The 18,971-nt window shown below is 42.0% G+C and overlaps 1 protein-coding gene across 5 annotated transcripts in view; it reads left to right on the forward strand.

Annotated features, from left to right (window-relative positions):
* The first annotated feature begins 4,749 nt into the window (after positions 1–4,749).
* The window catches only part of SWAP70 (switching B cell complex subunit SWAP70), a 42,392-nt gene continuing 28,170 nt past the window's right edge, over positions 4,750–18,971 (forward strand). Inside the window, exons 1-3 of one of the 5 annotated variants that reach the window (XM_068945050.1) lie at positions 7,333–7,505; positions 13,755–13,803; positions 15,118–15,258. In XM_068945050.1, coding sequence (XP_068801151.1) covers positions 13,792–13,803; positions 15,118–15,258 — 153 coding nt within the window. In that variant the 5' untranslated portion in view covers positions 7,333–7,505; positions 13,755–13,791. Of the gene's footprint in view, positions 4,828–7,332; positions 7,506–7,664; positions 7,994–13,754; positions 13,804–15,117; positions 15,259–18,971 lie in introns of those variants that run through there. The other 4 variants (XM_068945051.1, XM_068945049.1, XM_009680235.2 and 1 more) reach the window with 4 other exon arrangements.

The raw sequence follows: 18,971 nt of genomic DNA on the forward strand, positions 1-18,971 counted from the left end.
TTACAGTAATTTCAATAATGAATTTATTACAAAAATATTTGGTTAAGAGTTGTACGTAGCTATGCAAATCACCTTTTCAGGTGGTCTAAGAAACAACAACTTGTCTCTTGCAAAATGTTTCCCCAAAAAACCCAGAAGTCAATTGGAGAAATTTTATTAAGGTTGATGTAACAATTTGAGCTTCAGCACTCTAAGAAAACTTCACATCTCTATTTTTTTAAAAGCAAGCATGAGCGCTAGCTGGAAAAAAGTTATTGTAAATGGCTACATTTAATGTTAAACTTTAACTGTTTCTCACGTGAATTTATTTAGCTTTGTTTTCCCGTTCAGAGGTAGCATGATGAACTTCCTAGTGCCTTGGCTTCTTGAAGAACTTGCATAAAATGAAAAACTAAAAATAATGTTTTCACTGGTTTGTTACAAGACAATACAATCTGTCTAGTCTTGATTAGTGTTGCCACATCTTCTGCCCAACGGTTGGGTGGTGCGGAGGACTGCACTCTTGCAGAATTAATTTGCTGTAGAGACATGGCACTTAAAACGGACAAATGCTGCTTTCCAAAGAAAAGTATTCTCATACTGTTTTACCTAATGATTGATTTGAAATTTATCTTAAAAACAACAACAAAAAAGCCTTTTTAATGTGCATTTCTAACATCGAGGATTGATTTTAATGTTGGGGGTAAATGTGAACCAAAACCTTTCCGTTGGATGCTTCTAGAAATATCAATGGCCCATAATTATTCATTGTTTTGTGGACTTAAACCATTGTAATCAATCAAATGCTGTATTTTTAACTATTTTCAGAATGCTATGTAATATTCGAATACTGGATTCTGTTTATGTCATTACTAAGCCATCTTTAAACGACATCAGATTTGCTTAGAAAATACTTTTTCCAGAAAACATTGCTGATGCTCATGCTATACTACTGGTCCGCTTTAGCCGTGAAGGCCAACAAAGGGGAGAGAAGTAAGTAGCTTTATAATGAGAAGTTAGCACCTTGCATTTGGAAACTGCAATGCAGGTGGAAATTATTGTTGTGCTTTCATAGGTTCCATATCAAACTCCCAGTGGTCTTGCACTGCACTGCCACAAGGTTAACCAACTGGAATTGCTAAAGACATCTTAATCTCATTGTTTGGTTATTAATACCTTAGCATTTTTTCCGGACTCTTTTAGTTTCCGAGTCCTATCAGCTCACTGTGATTATCCCTTTAAATCTCTTGGGTACAAGTTGTTGGTTACCGCAGACCTACCTGAAAACTTCAACGTTGCTGTTTTGGTATGTTCTGTTTTAGTTAGGACAAATCTCACCGTAGTAAGATGTAGAACATGAAAAATTTATTGACTGCTTGGCTTCATAAGAAGTCATAGGCAACTTTGTCACTCCCACCTAGAAATTGAGGTGGGCACTGCTCTTATATTTGAAAATGTTTTCAATGTAGCAGATGCAATTATTCTAGATAATCTTGCTTCAGACTGTAACACCTAAGCGTTCATAAAAACAGAAACATACTTTAACTGTCAACGTATTTTTCCTGTTGAACTGAGAGAAGAAAAATGTGTTTGACACCCTACCGTAAGCTGACCAGCCTGACCTTGTCTTTAGTGTGCTTAGTAGTCTCCAGCAACACCTGCTGGACAAAATAGTCGTTGTCTTGTTTGTTTTTTCTTCTTTAGAGGAAGTGTCTGTGTGCCAGTTTGGCACTTTACACACAGATTATTAAAAAATATTTACCTTATCTGCAGTAGTGATCGAGTGTTCTGGCCAACAGTAGCTTAGGTAAGTGTTGAATTGCCCCTTCCCTCCCTTCCCCCCCCCCCCAAAGTTTGGAAGGAAAAGGAATCCTCTTAAGATTTCACTCTATGTGATATGGTGCTTCTATACGTATGTATGCCACCTATGAATATCATTGTTATAGCTGTGCTTGAGAGCTCAAGACCTGAAGGTGAAATGAGAAAAGCAATTGGAGAGCTTGGTATACAAAACACCCCAGTGCAAAAACCTGATCCTTGGCTGGCGTTTGCCCCTGTCTATCCCTGATTTGGCATGTTACAGCTTTGGGGGTGTCGCCTTGATCAGCGTGAGAGCTGAAGTGTAAAGCTGCTCCAGGTTACATGCATAACCCCTCTGAGGTGATCACAGCACTAGGGAAGAAACCGCTCCATTTGCGTTGACCTCTCCTCTCTGGTTCCGCTGGGAATCAGGTGCAAGTATCGGAGCTATCCATGTCTCATCCCTTTCTTACGGATATCTCTGCTGAGTAAACAAACATTGTTTTATTGGAGATGCTTTTTGTTGTTCAGGCAGCACAAGACAGTGGGATACGGAACGGGCGGTTTGGCACTTAGTATAAGGCACAAAATTGAGAAATAAGCTGAGTAAATAACTCCATGCCTTAATAAATAAGTAACATTGGAAGAGCAGCCTAGAGTGTGTGGTGGGGTGTGTGTATGTGTGTGTACTTTTCCTTTATCTTTTGTTTTTCTTCCCTTGCTTACTCTAATTGTGTTCAACTGCAGCTGGTGGCTTTTGGCTCAGGTCTAAATCAATGGCCTTCAACTTCAGCAACGGTCAAAAGCATGGCTCTTCTCTGCCTGAAGCTTGTCTTCTATCAGTGAAATATGGAAACTATCTAAGAGAAAACTGCTTGCTGCCCCAGTTGGAGGCTGCTGAGCTGACAGATATGTTTCTTCTTTAAAAGACAACTAAGAACCTTGCAGAGGGAAAGGGAGAAACAGTGATTGGCCAGGCCAGCACACAGGAACTTAAGGCCCTGTTCAGGTTTGAACAGTTGGAACTGGATGAAGATGCTACCCCCTGAAGTCTAATGGGATTGGGGTATGGGAAAGGGAGGTCCTCCAAGGAGAGAGTGCTACCACGCCTTGTTAAACAGGAAGCAACTTATTACTGCTTGACTTGTTCCTCAGAGACCTAGTTTGTACAACCTTAAACTGAGAATCTGGATACCTCTGCAAAACCTGTAGAATCAGTTTCAAAGATCTTCATTTTCCCCGATAATGACTCCTTTCTCATATGTAGTATCAATGCTTAGCATGATAGCTGAATAATCATGCGGATCTAAATTGATTTCCCTGTTTGACCTAAGCTAAAAGTGGAATAACTGGCCTAATTCTGTTTTATGATCTTTTCTCTCTCACCATTATTTCTGCAAGATAGGTGGGCTTATGAAAATAAAAATTGCTGCTGTTACTGAGTTACTATTCTTATTTATGCAAGGGGAAAGATTCTGCATGTTCAGCAAGCAAGTAGATGGAAAAGATCTTGTTTATGTGTTGACTTACAGACTCAGAAATGTTCCGTTAATGAATGGATTTGAGGCAAGATGTTCTACAAGACAGATTTGGGGGGCATGTGTGAAATAGCTCCTGTTCCTGACCTTTAGCAGTCTCGCCAATCATGGCACTTCGGGTGTTTGCTTTCCATCTTTCTACCTCTGTTTCATCTTGCCGCTTTTCACTCTCAGCTACTTAGATGTCGAGAAGTTTAGGGTCAAGTCTTCCAGATATTTGCTCCATGCCTTAACAAATGAGATCGTAATCTTTTGGTTTTGTAGGCAGTTGGTTAATATTTATTGATTAGTTTCTCCGTTGACCTTGCTTCATGGCTTTTCCATCGCCCGGTTCTCTCTGCAGATCCTCTCTGAAGATCCGGTGTCAGGTTGTTAATGCAGCGCACACCTGGGGTTTAACTGCCACAGCTACCTTACTTGCAGAAAGGAAGAATTCTGTGCTGTAGTGAATCCTGTAGCCTTGGTGAGAAATACCTTATCAAATACAAATGTAGAATAAGATGTGTATTATCGAGGAGGAACTGAAAGATAACTTAATGTTCTGCATTTTTCCTCTTACTATGTTTCTTTGTCAAGCTTAAATGAAGGAGTGTCTATGTGCACATATATTATAAATATATATGAAAACTATAGTGAAGTGTATGCTTTGCCAGAATCTCACTCAAACGTTCTAGTAATCTTGGAAGTGAACGGCAAACTAACTTAGTTTGTATGACAGACTGCAGTAGCACTCTAATCCAGCATCTAATGCTGCTTCCTGTTTCACATAGAATAATGTGTGCGCTTAATTTCTCCATGGATTAAATGAGAATGTCTGTTCAAGGCATATGTATAAAGTCAGAGATAAAATGGATTTTAAAGTAATATAACTGCTAAGACTCTTTCTCTAAATAGAGAAATAAGGTCAATCTTTAGGGGAGAGACAGTAATGGCTCTGTAAGAGTTCTGCAATAACCTAGGTTATCTTAGTACATGCATGGGCTTAACTTGTACTTTCGGAGTAAGCACTTTCAGACATAACTGCATTCATTTTGCAAGGTGGGGAGGCAGTGGGCTTCTCTAACCGTACCTTTCTGAAGTTGATGCACTTGCCTCTAGAGAGGGGAGGAGAACTGCTGCATGTGGAAAAACCCTAAGTAGCTTGATGACTGGGTTATTGTCTAATGATGAATACACTTACTGACTTACTTATTTTTACCTCCTCCCCCCAGTACTTCCTTGAGATGTTTGGGGGTAGGACTAATCTACTCTGTAAGTATAACGTGTTGATCATTAACGCTGATGTTTATCTTGTTTTATTTTCTAATGAAACATATGTGAAATGATAAGACAGTAGAAACAACTTTATTCATTGAAGGCTGCAAAGTTGGCTTATATGGCCTTTTTTTTTTCTTTTTCCTTCTTAAGCAAATAGGAGAGAGAGAAGTTTTACTCTGCTGTGGAGAAGGAAAAACACCGTTCTAGCCAGAGTTCAGGAAGGCTTTCTCTGGGGTAATGATGAGCCAAAACTGTAAGTTGCTGATGTATCCAAATACTTTCCTTGATGGCAATTTAAGTGCCCCTTTGGCCAAAAAAAAAAAAAAAAAAAAAAAAAGTGATAATTCAAAAGTCTAATCTCTCTTCTGATTAGAACCTGCCCGGCAAATACTCTTTTTTTTGTTTGTTTGTTTTGTTTTGTTTTTTTAAGCCAAGTAATAACTAATTAAGCTTCTTGGGGGTGGGGGGAGGAGGAGAAAACCAATTGACCTCTTAAGGCTGAGCTCAGCAGGGTCTAACCAAAGCTCCCTCCTGAAAGGGCGAGTTGCTTTGAGACTGAGCCACTCTCCCTGCCTGATCTCCCCACCACGCGCCGATCCCATTTTTAGCCATAGTGAGCAAACAAGATGAGAATACGCGCAGACAAGTTGCTGAGCTCTCAGAGAACTTTCAAGAAAAGCAGAAGGACGTTAAGTTGCATCAGAATTTATTTTTGTTTTACCAATAACGCAAGAAATTCAAGCTTGTTATGTAGTGCTGCTAAGGTTTTCGTACTTAAGTGTGATTACTGTTAATTCATGAGGTACAAATTGTAGGTCGATCTTACCTTAAAAGGTTTTACATGTAAAACTTTTGCTATGCAAAAATCCAACTAGTGCACTAAAATGGGAGAATATACCATACGGATACACTTTTGGTGTGGATGCAGGTAACCCCGCAATTTAAGCTTTGTTGTAAATATAAAAAGCAAAGGTTTTGTTCAATGGGTGCAAGTTTGTGTCTAGACTAAAGAATTTGAGTTTGTTTTTGCTCAACTAGTTCAATGCTATGAAAAACTTTTACAACTGGAATGACTTTATCTATATAAAATCATGTACTAGCTTAATGCATAACTTTACCTTTTTGATTAATGTAGCAAAAGCTGGAGGAGGTGACGCTTGTGTGCACTTAATTTTAAAGAAACACTTAAACATGGGGTATACCCCTATGCACCTGAATAAAACTATTTATATGGAAAAGAAGTCCTGTTCTGGCAAAGGATATGTAACTTCAATAACAGAAACAAGCAAACAGAACCAAAGTACTATGCAGGGTTTTTCCTTACAATTACTTTCTGTGGAGAATTTTGTTTTCATTTTTCCACTCTATAACTGTTTGTAAAAATGTGCTGGCAAAAATCACTGAACTCTGTGCAAAATGGCAAATAAGTCCCTGCTCTGAGGAGATTCCCGTACAACATGGATAAGGGTCCAAATCTCCAAATTGCTTTTCCGCAGTGACATTTTGCAGAACGTGGCTGTATTTAACACGCTTTAATGGAGATAGTCTCTATTTGCTGATGACCATGTGGTTGCTCAGATACCAGATAAGATAATCTGGCAAGTTATTGGCATATACAAAACTTGCCTCCTTCCTGCTTAAGAGGGAATAGCTGTGTTCACTCAAATTGGAGAAGTGCTAATGTATTTCAAAGCTGTACACGTTACTATGGCTGCTGATGTTGCCAGAGCTGGCAAATCAGGTTAATTTTCTTCATGAATCTCCATAGATGCCAAGAGCGTAATTCACATCATCCATCTTGGCAACACAGCGTAAATAATTCTTTGTGTATTCAGGACCTCAGAATCCAGAGTGGGGAAAACGGGTTAAGAAAAATGAGAGGGGGGGGGAAAGCTGCTAGGATACTTTCAGTGAACAAGGCAGGTCGTTTTCGACTATTCACTGTGCTACTGCGAGACTACTATGTTTCTGTCTGCAGTGTTAGGTTTTGTTTGTTCTGTGCTTTTGCTTGCTTGCTCTAAGCTAAAGGGGATACTAGAGAATAAAAATTATCATCCGAAATCTTTGGATAATTCTAGTTTCCAGGGTCTCGCTCATACAAATCAATCATTTTGTGATTTGTTTTTTTTCCCCCCTTTTAACCTGAAAAGTAAAAGTAGCTCCTAGAGTGCCTATCGACCTCTGATCTTCCAAAATATATTTAATTTGCAGTGCATAACTCTTCCTGGGGGAGTTGAATGAAGGCTAAAATTGAACAAAAGCTGAAAGTTTAGCTTTTCCTTGTTTGCCAGGTGCCTTGAATTAGGTATATTAAAATGGTTCTGCTTAGGGCTTTGCCCTGCTCTTTGCTAGCGCTGTCCGCCTCGGCCGGGAGCCGTGTACCGCGGCGTGCTCAAAGCCCCGCACCTCCCCCGCAGCGTTACGCTCTTTGCCCTTCCTGCCTGCATGCACCGACCTGTATCGGGGCGGGGGGGGGGGGAGAGCTCTTGTTCCGGCTGTGCGGGCAAAGCAGGGGCAAGGGGGAGACCTCTCCCCCCGTGCCCGCACTGCGCCTACGCTTTTTGGGGAGGGCTGGGGCTCACCTTAGGGGGCAGGGTCAGAGCGAAAACTACAGGAGGGAAGGGGGCCGCTTCCTCCCGGCGGTGGTCCCTACCGCTGCCCGCCCCCAACGCACCTCCGCTCCCCTTGGCCGCGGCAGCAGCTCCGCCGCCCTCCGGCCGGGGCGGGTCCCGCTCGGCCCGGCCTCGGGGCGGGCCCGGGGGCGGCGGCAGCGGCAGCGCCGCGCCAGGCGCGGACAGAAGCGCGGGAGCCGCGGCGGCGGGCGGGCCGGCCATGGTGGGCCTCAAGGAGGAGCTGCTCAAGTCCATCTGGCACGCCTTCACCGCGCTGGACCTCGACCGCAGCGGCAAGGTCTCCAAGTCGCAGCTCAAGGCAAGCGCGGCGGCCCCGGGCCGGCTGGCCGTTGCGCGGGCGCGCGGCGCCGCCCCCACCCTTCCCCCTTCCTTCCCCCCCCCCCCCCCCGGGCGGGGCGCGCGGCCGTTACTGACCGTTGCGGGGGCCGCGCGGCGGTTGGTCCGCGCGCGGGGCGGCGGCGCGGCCCCTGGGCGCCACAGCGCTTCCCTCGCTGGGGCCGGGGGGAGGCTGCGCGGCGGTGCGGCTCGGGCGCGCGGAGAGGTGCCTGGGCCTGGGGGGAACGGCAGGACCCTGCCTCGGTGAAGGCTCGGCGGAAGAGCTCAGCACCTGCCGAGCCCCGAGGCCGCAGGTCGCCGCGCTGGACGCGGAGCGCTCGCGTTAGCTGCGGCAGCTCGCTGACCCTTGGCGCCTCCGGTGGATTTAGCTGCGCGAGCAGGGGGGCCGCGGCGGTGTTTCGGAGCGCCGTCTAGTTAGTCGCTAGTGACCTGCGCTTGGAGCGTTATGCAGTAAGTGCCTGCAACATGCCGGCTGCTGCAAGCAGCCCGTTCCTCTTCGCCTTTTCTTCACCCTGAGCTGTAGCAGCATGCGATACCGCCTCACCCGGCCCGAAGCTGTGCGTGGCGGGGAAGAGGATAAAAGCCGGGCTTGGCTGTGAGCTCGGGGCCAAAAACGAAGGCAGGCCCTGGGCCGTCACGGCCTTCGTGGTCTGTAGCGTCATGAAAGCGAGTATTTTTGTTGCACTGTTGCAAGACTCGCCTAAATAGATTGCAGAGACCCGTTTTTGTACCATCATGTTTTTTAAAGGAATTCTGTTTCCTGTTTTGCTACCACACCCTGGACGGGCCGCCTGGGTTCGTGCGCCCAGGCAGGAGGTGTGTCTGCCGCACATGTCAGCCCGCCGGCTGGCAAGGAAGCTGTCTCAGGGATGCAGGCTCTGGGGTGCGTGAGATCGCTAAATAAGAGGCTGTGATCCCGGTGGTTTTGTACAGCTTGCTCCGATGACTGTATCATCACTTCTTCTCTAAGATCGTTGACTGAACCAGCTGGATTAGAGCAACGGTTGTATTTCCAACCAAAGCACAGATGCTACCTATCTTGTCATCTTTTGCCCTTTTTAATAGAGTCCCGTGTCTACAAATGCTTGTGTTTAAAAAAGGTAAAACAACAAAAAGGAGGAAGAAAATTAAGCGTGTCCCCTTATTACCCACCAAATATCTTTCTAAATGGTTTTGATGTTTCGTAGAAAGAAGAGGAAAAAATAGCGGATCTTATTGCAGGTCTCCCTGCTATGTAAACGCTTCCGAGGGAAGGGTCAAGTGGCAAATCTGGGAACGGAGAAGCAGATCTGAAATGAGACTCTCCCCACGGCCACCAAGAATTAGTTGTCAGGAAACGCAGGAGCAGAGAGAGAGTCTTCTCTTCTGGGCTTTTGATGGCAAACAGTAAACGTCAGTGTCAAATTGACAATCCTGCTTGCAGAGACAAAGTGCACCGTTATGGCAGTAGCTCCGCTTGACACAGCAGAAAGGGTAGGCAGGACAGCGAAAAAGAAGTTCCCCTCTAGCTGATTTACAGCTGTGTTGTATGGAGAAGGTATTTCACAATACTGTATTTGTCATCCGTGTTACCACAAGTGAGAGGTAGTGCCCATATAAGTTGGTGATGAGGCTTGGAGATCAATGAATTAGTAGGGATCTATGGCATGCTATCAAAAAGTTTGTTAGAAATCTGTATGTTTTCTGAGAACAGCATGAAAATGTTATGACTTGCTGCACTGTCGCCCCATCACCCTAAAAAAAAAAATAAGAAAACTTACTGAGACTGGGTCTTTGAATTTGATAATCCAATATAAGCTATTGCGATCATATCACGGCGTAGGTCCTAGGTATAACGTGATGTTTGTTAGAGAAAGTTATTTTTGTTTTCTCTATATAGAGAGTGATTTTTGGTCCTTCCATGAAAATGAATCACTTCATGAAATGATACCAGATTACTATGAGAAAAATCAATGTATGTTATGCAGCTGAGACCCTACCATGAAGGGTTTACATCATGCGTTATTTTTAATATACCTAGAGCAAAACAATGAAACCAAGTAAATTTGTTCTGTTCCTTAATCTGGAGATAGAACAAAGGCTTGGAGGAAAAACTGGGACTTGCTTGGAATAGTAAGGATTTCATGAGATGTCCTTTATCCATTCATCTCCTTTGTACATGGTGTGACTTGCTAAGAGAAAAGACGGCAAGATCAGTCCTCTGTGTAACTTTGACTATTATCTTTTTCCAGTGTGTGCTGATTTATTTTTTCTTTCTAATCAGTAATCTCTAGAAATTTTAATGTTACGATGGCTGCAGGTCGTCTTTTTTTTTTTTGTTTTTTTTTTTTTACATCGCCAGAAGCGTTTGTGTTCTGTTCTTAAATCATACATTTATATATGAATACAATCATTATTTTGTCAGTGTGTTTCAGGGGCACTTTCAAACAACCATATAGCAAGGTATAATTTTTGTGGATGCAATTGTAGCTGCTGTCATGGTTCTAGTATGAGCTACATGCAAATACTTGTGTTCCTATATTTAACTTTGATTCACCTTTCTTGCAATCTGCAATTTTAAAATTGACTTATTTTAAAAGCTTCTCTGACATGTCAGCATTCAGCCTGCTTCTTAGTTAGCTCTTGAAAAACTTACTATATTTTTAAATATAAATACACTTAGCGGCCTTGCAGTGTATTTGCATGACTGGATCTTGGAAATAATACATACCAAATCATTTTTACACTCTTTCTGGAAGCTGTTCCTTGCATTGCTTTGTGATTTGTCTGTGTTTTGGCAGTCGGGCTTTTTAGCCGTTCTTGCGCTTTGTTTGCTACCATTGGGCTAGATTTTCAAAGTCTGGGATTCCTGATTTGATAGCTGCAGAATGCGGATGGTGAGTACCTTGTGAAATTCCAGTCTCATTCAAGCCCATAAAATGTGCGTGACTAAAATTACTAGTCAAGTGTAGAAAATGTAAACTAGTCTTTAATTGTATGTAGGATGATATAGGATTATTACGCCTCGTCTTTGTTTTGCCTTCTTACTAAGTGGGAAGTCAGTAGTTGGTGGTAAGAGGAAGAATAGTGTAATCAGGAGCAAGAGGGACTATCCAAATAGAGAGGAAGACTTTGAACAATGCAGTAAAGAACTGGAAAGGTTGAGAATCTGTGACGAATGGGCAGGACCCTGGTAAGACAATTGACTTTGTACAACATTGAAGGATGGTAGGAAATTAGTCATTATGACTCATTATGAGAGAGTTATACTCTTACGTTGTTATGAACTGGAATCAAATGCATTTGTAGTGTTGTAGCGGTTGGGAATCCTGGTAATAAGGTGCTAGGTGCCATGCAAACGCGTCATGGAGGGATGGCACAGGCGCGGAAGAGTTTGTAAATGAAGAGAGGCTTGTATGCTGAACGAAGGGGAGCATTAGGAAACGAAGGGGTTGTGTTACTGAGCTTGAGAGGAGTGGCTTTCAGCGCATCGGTAGCCTGTTTAACCTTTGTTGTTGAGGTTTTGTCAACTGGTTTCAAAGAACAAGTTGAAGAAAGGCCCAGTAGATCTGTGATATTTACTGACAGCTCTTCCTAAATGCCAGAAGCCATAAAAGAGAAAGGCATTTCCAAGGACAATTCAGCAGATGCAAACTGGCAGCCCTATGTGATAGGGGACCAAAGGAAGCTTTTTGATGGTAAGAGGAAGAGTGAGGCTGTTGAAAATGATGGCAAACGATCTATGATCTATGAGCGCCCTAGAGAAGGGGGAGCAAACGAAGGAACTGAGCGGTGAGGTGGTGGCAGCAGAGGTGAGGAGAGTGGTCGAAGCTTCACGGCTCTGAGCTGGTAGAGCCTGGGCATGATTGCGCTCTGCAGGGCCAGAAAAGAGGACACCACAGAAAGCTAGGTGTTAGCCATGAGCCATTTGAATAAAGCGTCTGCTACAGGGATGGATAAGAAGGCTGTCTCTTAGACGTGTTACAAAGGAAGAAACTGAATGCTTGGACGTATCCTGGCTGAAAAGACCCCATGCTCGTGATAATGGGCCTACACGGTGATAGTGTCCGCACTGATCAAAAAAGGAAAAGGGAAACTACTTGTGAGCAGGCTTATTTGGCTGGCTAGCTGCTGACATGGATGTCGGAGAGAGATGAGCCAAGAATATCTTGGAGTGAACTCACACAGAGGCACTGAATGGAGCTGTCAGCTTCTGTAACGCCAAAGTTTTAAAATCTTTGAAAGAGGTGGGGAGGGAGGAGACCCCCCTGAAAGATGGAAAGGAAAAAAAAAAAAAAAGAAGTATTGAAAAAATTGTCTATAGCCACTGTATGTTTAATCTGTTCTGTTAAGGATCATGCTATGATTTGAGCCAAATTTTTGTCAGCGAGCAATAAAAAGTCTAGCAGACGTTTCTCTCCCTTTTAGAAATGCAGATCAGTTTTATGGACAAGGTTAAATGGAACTACTCAGATGGTAACAATTCAGCATGTGTTTACAAGTTTTGGAAGATAACGTCTTGGGAGATCGGAGTTCAGAGGGGAGCAGCTGTGGCGAAGTAGAGTTGTGCTGGTATTTGGTACTCTAGGTTGAGCAGCATGAAAATGGGAATAAATAAAGTAAATCCAAAGTCTGTAACAAGGTGCCACGGTGCTTTCTCTGAACCCTTGGTGTTCAGCTTACTCGTTTCACCTGAGTACTTACAGCAGAGTGGCAAAGCGTTGACAAACTTCAGTGTTTCCTGGGCACCACTAGGCATCTTTGTTATGAAGCTTTTCACTGAAAATGGAAAAATAGTGCCAATAATGCGCTGTTGTTGTGGACCCTTTGCAGGCTGCACTGTGTAGTCTCATAGGCTACCATTTGGGAACCATTGCTCTATCCGTTTGCTGCAGCACAGAGAGACAAGTTTCTGGCTTAGGGTAGGAGCTGGCTCTGGTGTGAAGGTAGATTGTTGAATGTGGCATCCAGAGCATAATAAATGTTGAAAGAAAAAGCTGCCTAGCAACCATGTGGCACAGGGAGAATAATCCTTACGGGTGGAAAACTTCCTCATGGTTGACAGAGTTTCTGCAAGAAACAAGGCAATTTTTTTGTACCCTACTTAAACTAGTACTCAACTGTTACTGTCTTTTTTTTTTTAATATTGATCATTAAAATAGCTTATATGCTCATTCATATAATGTGATTTAAAAAAAAAAACATTAACTCAGTGCAGAATTTTTCAAGCTTAATCTGCAGCTGAAGAATTCAGTTGGAGCTTGGCCGCGTAGAAGAATGGCAGGCTTTGGCAGGCGTTGAGGAATTTCCTGAGTTATGAAAAGAGAGCACTGGGCATAGGAGAGATCGCAGATAAGGCGGATTTTAGAAAATGATTGAAAGTGGAATTCTTTCGTGGTAATTAATTGGTTGGTGCTGAAACCACATAGGTTTTTGACAGCCCAAGCACAGCCAGAAAGCTAAGTAGGAGAGAAGAAAAGAGAAATAGGTAGAAAGTACACGATAAGGAAGTGTTTTATTGAAAATTTAAATAATTTTGGTAATAATCTCATAAGTCAGTTACATCTTTAAATATTCTCATTAGTTACAGCCTAGTTGCAAAACTGAGTTCACCTTTATCTCACAGAAATTCAAGAATCCCTCCATCTTCCATAAATAACAACAGAAGCCTTAAATAGAGGGGGAAACTTTATAATACGGTTCCCCCCCCCCCATGTAAATGACAGAGACTCAAACGCTTGATTTTTATTTTTTTTTTTTTGGTTAAAAATAAGGCTATATTGAAGCGGAATAGACCCCTGGTAGAGAAGTGTAAAATGTGAAAACTTATCAATAAAATTTTACTACTTTGGGAAATGCATCTTGTTTTGTAATATTGCCGATGCTATTGTTTTTCTGTTCTTAAGTTTTTGCATGTGGCTAGACCTTGTGAATTAATTTTAGCGTACGTGTAAGAAAATAGATATTTCTCATGGAAACGTGTGCTTTTCTAAAAGAAAATGTGACTTTGGAGGCATGTGTAGAGGAATGGTCCCCTGAACTCATATTTCAAATATCTTTGGAGGTAATTAGTTCTAATTAGTGCTTAGACTTTGCATGTCTGTTAGCATATGTAAGAAAAGTAAATTTACACTGAGATTTGTTTTATTTTGAAAAACAAATTTTAAGTGTGTGACATACGTTTGTTTTTCTAGGCTCTGAAGACTTTAAACTTCCACTTCTTGTTTTGCAGCTACCCCTTCTTTACTGCTTTATGTCTACTCAGCTAAATGTACCTGCTTGTAAGTTTTCTGCATATGTTTACTACTTTCTCTCTGCCTCATCTGGACCTGTTTTTTTTTGAATTCTGCACCACACAGTTAAAAAATAAAACATACCGAAAATTCAGTTGCAGTCTATCCTCACCAGTTTTTGATTTAAAAAAAAAAAGTAAGCAGCAACATGCATTTGTAACGACGCAGTCTGTTTTACTTCTGCATAGTTTTTTTTTCTTCATTTTGCCTTTGCTTCTTCATTACATTTTGTAATGCAACCCATTCTTGGACCTGTGAGGTTAAATCCTTAACCCAGTTCCTGTAGCTGGTACATGGTCTGTAGAGGCTTAGCCCTGCATCATCCCAAAGAGTGAGAGGTCCTCAATGCCAGCACCTCTAAGGCCTGCTAGGGAGCAGGTCACAGGACTCACCTGACTCACAGGAAGGTGTGAAAAGCAAAAGGAGGGGCACCTTGTCTTAGAAATGTTAGTGGCACAGAAGTAGCTGTTCTTCAGGATCTGTGTTCCTGTCATTGGTACCAAGGTGTTAGTTTGTGTATACAAAACCTGGCCTAAGTTGAAGAAACTAAGACACATTGACTACCAGTCAGTTTTCAGTAATTTTATACTTCCTTAAAACTAATCAAGCATGTAGCCTCTTCTTGAAGGTCATTTCTCAAGAAAGACTTGAGGGTGGTAGGCGTTAAACTCTTGACATAATTCATGCAAATACCTTTTTAAAATTAAACTTTAAGCAGCACGTCCAAACCCTTCCCCTTCTTGTGATACTGCTTTTCCTCTACCAACTGAAACACAGTGTGAATACTGAAAAGTAGTCAAAAAGCAAGCATTTAATTTGAATGGTCGTTTCTTTGTAAACTAAAGGAACATACTGAGCTGTTTTTTTCATTACTTGTTTTCACTAGATAATGAATGTTTATAATAATGTCAAAGGCTAGGTGTTGCTGGTCGTTTGGCCCAAGTGTCTAATTTCATTCTGTAAATATTACTGTGGTGTTTTTACGTATTCCAGGTTTTCAAATGTGTTAGTGTATGTGTACAAAGGGTAGCTTCTGTAGGTACGTTTGCACCTCTGTAATAAAGAACCTGTTATAATTACATTGCTTTCATAAAAGTGTAACTGTGTGAAGCATTTGAATACTTGGAAATTGACTTTTTAAGTTAAATTTTGCCTTCCGATAAAAATCCCCAGGGCAAAACTCATGCTGACAAGAAGGCGTCACTTCTTGTGCATGGTCTGGGGAATCATAGATCTGCTGTGGGGGAAATGGAACGGAGTTAGGGTCAACAGTGGTATCACTGATTTCTGTTTTCTTCTTAGGTCCTCTCTCACAATTTGTGCACGGTGTTGAATGTTCCCCATGACCCAGTGGCCTTAGAAGAGCACTTTAGGGATGATGATGAAGGACCAGTTTCCAATCAGGGTTACATGCCTTATTTAAATAAATTTATCCTGGAAAAGGTAAGTTTTGAATTCTTGTGTTCTGTTTTCCCTTGATCGGGTTTTGTATTAGCGTCTTAACTTAGGGTCTTATCTTTACAATAGACTTTTACTTTCAGGGGACACACTGATCTGAAGGAAATCTAGTTAGGAGTGTATCTGTGTTGGGTCGTGGCAGGACAAATACTCAGGAAAGTCTGTGCTTTAAAATGGAAGGTTGCATGGTTTTATACTTTTTTTTTTTTTCCTCTCTTTGGTTTCTGTTTCCTGTTACATCTGGTTATCCTCTAAGCTCTGCTCACGCAAAACTGTGTTCATGTTGCTAAACAGCCTCAGTTTAAATGTATTCAAAAGTATCTTGGTCCTATAGATTGTCCTGCTTTATACTGTGGTTTTAATAGAGTGATGTCATAGTCTCCTTTGCAAACAGGAAGGGCAGAAATATCTGTAATGTGGGTTCACAGGGTATTTTGATGAACAGATCCCCCAAAACAGTTATAGTGGGTGACATCAGGGAGTGCCGGTAAGTTTGGTGTTCCAGGTTCTTTCCCATAGAGTCTGAAGTGCTCGCTGCTCAGTCGTCTGTGATTTTGTGCTGTGTGCTGTTTGGGAGAAGCTCTGGAAAGCCACAGTGTTTCCCCCATTCCCATCCCCGCCTTATTCAAAGCAGAAGCGGTCACTGGGCCAGAGCTGTTGTCTGGGAGCTCTCCGTTTGAGATTTAAGTTGAATTTATTGAAAGTAAGAAAATTACCTCCTGGCTTTTTTGTCTTAAGAGACTGCTGGAGGCAGTGAAAAATAGCTGATGTTATAACGGGAACGTGTCAGTCTCAGTGCCACTGATTTCTCTTGTGCTTGGGGACTGACATAAAGCCTCAAACTTTGATACTATGGCTGCAGAGATATACGTATACTTTGTTTTATAAGTTAAAAAGTCCTGAATTGATCTGTAGCTGAAAAGTTCTACCTGGCAATCGCAGTATGCAAACTCCTTAACCCAGTTTGCTTATTTTTCTGCTTTTCAAAGTTTTTAGTCTACATTTAATATTTAATGCAGGTGCAAAACGCGATACATACCTGAGATGCAGCCTGGCAGCTTGGAAACAGGAGAAGCTTCATATATCTGGCTAAGATGTGTGTGCTGTGAAGTTAATCTCTGCCCATCTGTGCTGTTCTTAGCAGTCATCAACCTCTGCCTCCCTAGCATGTGTTTCTTTTCATACGCAATAGTAGTGTCCTGTTTTCTGTGTGGGAGCTGTTGGCCATTACTCCACACAGAAATACCGGTTTACTTTCTTATCTATTCGCTGTTGAAGCACCTTCCTTTGTCCCCGTGAAGTCTTGCAGCTACCTTCTTGCAGGAATTGCATTTCCGCTTAGTGTTGGCTATCTGAGATCCTGTAAGATTCTGCTGAGATCAAATTTTGTGGACAAAGCAAGAGCCTTATTTTATTTGGACTGACGGATTACAGTTGTACAGTCTGAACCACAGGGTTTTTTTTTTTTTTTAATGTCATTTTAGGCAATAGTAAGCCATTAAGTCAAAGGGAAAAAAAGGATGGAGATGTGTTTCCCCCCACGTGTAAATCACATGGACTCAAACCCTTGATTTATTTATTTTTGTTAAGAATAAGGATATATTGAAAGGAAGGCTTTTTCAAATATAAACATGCTTTGTTGTTAAAGGATGCTTAGAGGAAGAATAGGGAGAGTGTGAGGGAAATGAGCGATTCCGTTCATTAAATAACACTTTAATTTGAAAATGAAAGACCTGGCTACATAAACAAGTTAACTTGAAGTGAGCAAAGGTTGTGGATTTACAGCTTTTAGCTACTCTGGGACACCTTCTTACCCCGTGGTAAAAACAAAGGACAGGCTAACGGTTTTCATCAACAGAAATAGTATGGTTGCATGTAGTTTCTTCAGCTGTTTTATTCATACCTTAATCTGTCTTATGAAAATTGACTCATATACCCATACCATTAGTTTATCTTAAAACGAGGCAATGTTAAGGAGCGGAATTAAAATGCCCGTAACTTCACGTTGTTTAATCCTGATTAAATGTCTTTAAACAGTTTAGATATGTCCTACTAAAAGTCAAATTCTGTAGGCACAGGGCTATGTTTGTGGACCATAAAAATCTTGATTGTGACATGTCATCTTTTAGAGACAGCTTTAAATCGGTGCCCAAAGACCTTTGTTTAAAAAAACAAGTACGCCTTTATATAAAACAAACAAACAAACAGAAAAACCCAACAGGAAACACCCTTTTTTTCATTCTTCCAAGGAGTAATCTGTTCTCTTAGATGGGGTGATGGCAGACCAAAATTTATTACCTTGTGCTACTAAGCAAAGCTGCTAAAGGAGGATCAGTGTTTTATATCCACAAATACAGAGAAAGATCTCGATTTCTAGTCCTACGTTTTCTTGTGTGTTACTCTTCTAGGCATGCAGCTTCTTACTGATTTGAGCAAAAATAGCCTTCTCATGAGAGAATTTTTTTATGCCAAGATATTTTGCTTTAAAACATTAGCAAATGCTTTATTTACAGAATAAACCCTTACATTTCTTTTTAAGCAGTTATAGAACATCAACTGGTATAATTTCACTGAGAGGACTTTGTAACCTTTTGAAATATCTCCTCTTGTGCCCTTGAATGCAAATGAGTCTTTTTTTTTTTTTTAAAGTGCTGGTGTAACCTGCAATAAAGCCTCTTTATATAGAACCAAGGAATCTTCAAGAAATGCACAAGTTGGTAGGTCGATAGGGGAAGTTTGTAGCAACTAATTTCCTTTATTTAAATAGGGAATTTGAATAATTAATAATACCTGAAAGTACCATGCTGCTTGTTACTTGGCAGATAGATTTATCTGGGATTTTCCTGCATCCAAAATGAAATCTGTTCTTTTTCGGTAAGTGCCCTTTTCAGGAGGGAACTGTCACTTGCCAATATCATGCTTTCATAATTTGTTTTACTCTGTACTGTTCAACATGTTCAATTTTATAATTCTCTACCTTCTCCCTGTGGGTCATTGATAGCCACCTTGTTTCAAAGTACAAGCTGGCTGTAGAGCCACCCGCTATATTTATGGTGCTTAGAGCAATTGCCAGCTCGTGGCTCTAGGAAAGGAGGTTTCCCACTCCACCTGCATCTTCCGCAGGAGCAGCATAACCGGTTACAAGGCATTTCCAAGGTGGAAGTGCTCATTGCCTGGGTTGGTGCGACTGTTCTAGAAAAAGAAGCCAAACTTCGTTGGGCTGGGTGGTGAGGACAGGCTGGGAAAAGCAGAGGCAAAAATAGCCACAGGATGAGTGAGGCACTGGCAAACGGGAGGATGTGTAAGGAAACCCCAGTTCTGGTCCTGCCTCCAAAGAGTGTTTCTGCAGCTTGCTTAGCTAGTGTTTCATTTACCCTCGTGCTTCTCGTGTGAATAACCTGGATGCTGAGCTTGTGGTTGTAGAAGCTGGAGCTCCTACAACTTGCACCTTCTTCAAAGGGCAGCTGTGGCCTGTGACCTGCCCCTTGCAATGTCACTTGCCCTGGTGACCAGCTCTGAAAGCATGCAAGGTCTGTGGTTTTCTTTCATAGCCTCACTTTTAGTCCTGGAAACTGTACTTAAAGTGTTTGTTGGCATAGGGTTCGTTTCCTGTTTATCTCTGCCTTTTCTCTCCATCTACATCAGTTTATCCACTTCCTTAATCAAACTGTAAGTTAGCCACTGTGGCTCACCCTCAG

This window comes from Struthio camelus, chromosome 5 (genome assembly GCF_040807025.1).
Source record: "Struthio camelus isolate bStrCam1 chromosome 5, bStrCam1.hap1, whole genome shotgun sequence".
Lineage (NCBI taxonomy): Eukaryota > Metazoa > Chordata > Aves > Struthioniformes > Struthionidae > Struthio > Struthio camelus.